The sequence below is a fragment of the Mesitornis unicolor genome, unplaced genomic scaffold, assembly GCF_000695765.1.
Source record: "Mesitornis unicolor isolate BGI_N332 unplaced genomic scaffold, ASM69576v1 scaffold43150, whole genome shotgun sequence".
Taxonomy (NCBI): domain Eukaryota; kingdom Metazoa; phylum Chordata; class Aves; order Mesitornithiformes; family Mesitornithidae; genus Mesitornis; species Mesitornis unicolor.
This window is the reverse complement of record NW_010157054.1, coordinates 27,153-29,662: the sequence shown is the minus strand read 5'-3', so window position 1 is coordinate 29,662 and position 2,510 is coordinate 27,153. Positions and strand designations below refer to the sequence as shown.

General features: G+C 40.2%; 1 protein-coding gene across 1 annotated transcript in view; it reads left to right on the top strand.

The window, feature by feature from the left end:
- Positions 1-2,096, top strand: part of BST1 (bone marrow stromal cell antigen 1) — a 15,691-nt gene extending 13,595 nt beyond the window's left edge. Inside the window, exon 9 of the mRNA XM_010178654.1 lies at positions 1,982-2,096. Within this exon, the coding sequence (XP_010176956.1) occupies positions 1,982-2,096 (115 nt within the window). The remainder of the gene's footprint in view (positions 1-1,981) is intronic.
- The last annotated feature ends 414 nt before the right edge of the window (positions 2,097-2,510 follow it).

The window sequence follows — 2,510 nt, the reverse complement described above, 5'->3', positions numbered from 1 at the left end:
CTGAGCTCTGCAAGTTTTTACTCATCTTGTTGTATGACAACATTTATTCTTACATCCAAATTGTATCCCAGCACCAACCTATAAATGTGTGATAAACATTGGCATTTTGGATATCACTGATACCTCCAGACTCCTTCTAGGCAATAGATCATAGAACAGGCTTCCAGGCCCATTAAGGCATCTGTTTGTTACTTGCATGATGGTTTAAAATAGGGTTTCCTTTTTCTGCCAGTGAATGTTAAGGCTTTTGTTCACATGTCAAAGGAAAATACAGTTGCCCCATACAAAATCATAGCTGTGAACATGGTGACAATATTAACAAACTGGAGGAAAAAGCTGCACAGGACTTTAAAAAATATAATATTGTGAACACTTAACAGAAGATTTTTCTCTTCTCCCAGGTTTTAAACCATTTCCCTCAAAGTTTTGTGAAGTGGGTACATTCCTCAGCTGAGCAAATCTGGATGAAAAGGCTTTTGGAAACCATTAATGTCTTTTTCTTTCATCTAAGGGATGAGCATACCAGTTGTCCAGTATTACCACATAGAGCTTGCAGTATGTAAGCAGGGGAGCAGCCACCCCTTCCTTTCCATCCATGTCGGTACTTAAATTAACATAATCACTAGCATGTTCTAAGCACCAATCTTGCACTCTCCTGGGGTAACTACTAAGCAACTCTGCTGTTATCCTCCTTAGGAAAAATTTCCTTGCTTCTTTCCTTCCTGAGCCTTCTGTTCCCTCCTGTATGCATGACAATGTAATAGCCTTGATTCATTTCATATCCGTACTATCCCTAATCAAGACAGAGCTTCTCAACCTGAGCGCTAGCACTGTCTCTCCCTGAAATTTAAGTAGCTGAAATACTCCAAGGCAGTGAATACTTACACTCTTCCCTAGATCACTTATTTCTCTGCAATAATAATATATGCATTGAAATTAGATCTCCTTTTGGAAAAAGCCTTAAGCAGATGTATGTAAATTATTTGATTATCTTCTAGATCTGTTTCTCTGTCGATGGATCTCCTCTCTCTGATGGTCCATTAACTGACATGGGAACAGTTTGGTCAGCAGTGGTATCACTATCAAGAGTGTGTGTCTGTTAGGAAAAGGTTTCCTTTGCAGAGTGTGTGCTCAGCATACACTCAATGTTCATATATAATAAATAGTGAGACGCCACATGCAGGCTCTGTTGCATCCCCTTTTACAATGGTTGTTTGCCGTTACAAGCCAAATAGCTGCCTTCTCTGCCCCCAGAGAATAACATCCTGAGTCCAAAGCCATCTGAGTTGCGCAAGTGACATTTTTTGTCACCACAACTCTTGTTACATTGGCATACAAACGTGTTACATTGGCTGTATCAGGGTAGCAGAGCGATGGCCTAGAAGGTGCTGTAATGTACTTGGGGCTTCTTGGTTAGTGATAGTGCCCCTTAACTCCTCTCCAGACTTGAACTGTGCTCGTGCCGAGTCAAAATTTGGATTTGGGCTTATCACTTAACTTGTAGGTAAAAAGACACCCACTAGATGGCAGAAATGGCTTACAAACAAAAGCAGAAAGCAAGCCAGATAAAACCTACAAGAAGTGATATTTATTACTTGCATTATTGCAATGTCAGGGAGACTTAGAAATGAATCTGGATACTGTGGTATCAAGCACTGTAAAAATATAGATCTCTAGGACCACTGCTGTCTAGAAGAGCACTATACAATCTCAAGCATAAGGCCAGGGACAGTAAATGGATGTGGAGAGACAAGGAGGCTCAGGTATTGAGGTAGAAAGGAGTGTTCCCTGGGTTTTGCACAGATATCCTGTTTATAAAGTCATGCCAGCCAAAGTGAATCTGCTGGCAAACTCTTGTACGGAAACTTCTAGCTTAGCACGTGGACTGCAAACTTCATCCTTGGCAACAAACCCCTGATATTTAAAAGAATACTAACTCAGCTCTGTGCTGTGAACGTCCTGTTTGTTTTCTTTTCTTCAGATCTGCACCAGCAGCACAAAGAGGACCTATATCTTCAGACAGAGGAGGCAGCTGGAACAAGCTCACGTTTGTTTCTTTTGTAGGCTTTTTGTTCAGATTTGCTTTAGTGTACTAAGTTAATCAGTTGAATCCATACCATACTCTGTTTGCCTCAGCTGGCTATAAATTTGGCTTCGACTAATTTCTAACTGCAATTTCCCCCTATTTCTGGGACTGGCAAACCTGCATATTAAAACCCTGCATACTTGTATCTAGATACCGACTACTTTTAGTATCAAAAACTGTTCTGCGGCTGCTAGAATGCCTCACCCTTCATTTCCTTTTTTTGAATAGAAGAAATCCAGTGCTATTTCCTCTTATCCTTATTCTCCAGAATTAAACTGAGAATAATACTTCCTGTTCACATATTTCAGAAAGAAAAGCGAAACTATGCCTGTTATACATCTCTGACACAGCTTACTTGTTCATAAAAATAATCGTAGCATTTGACCTTGGAAACTTAAGTGTCTGTTTATCATGTTTTGGGAGG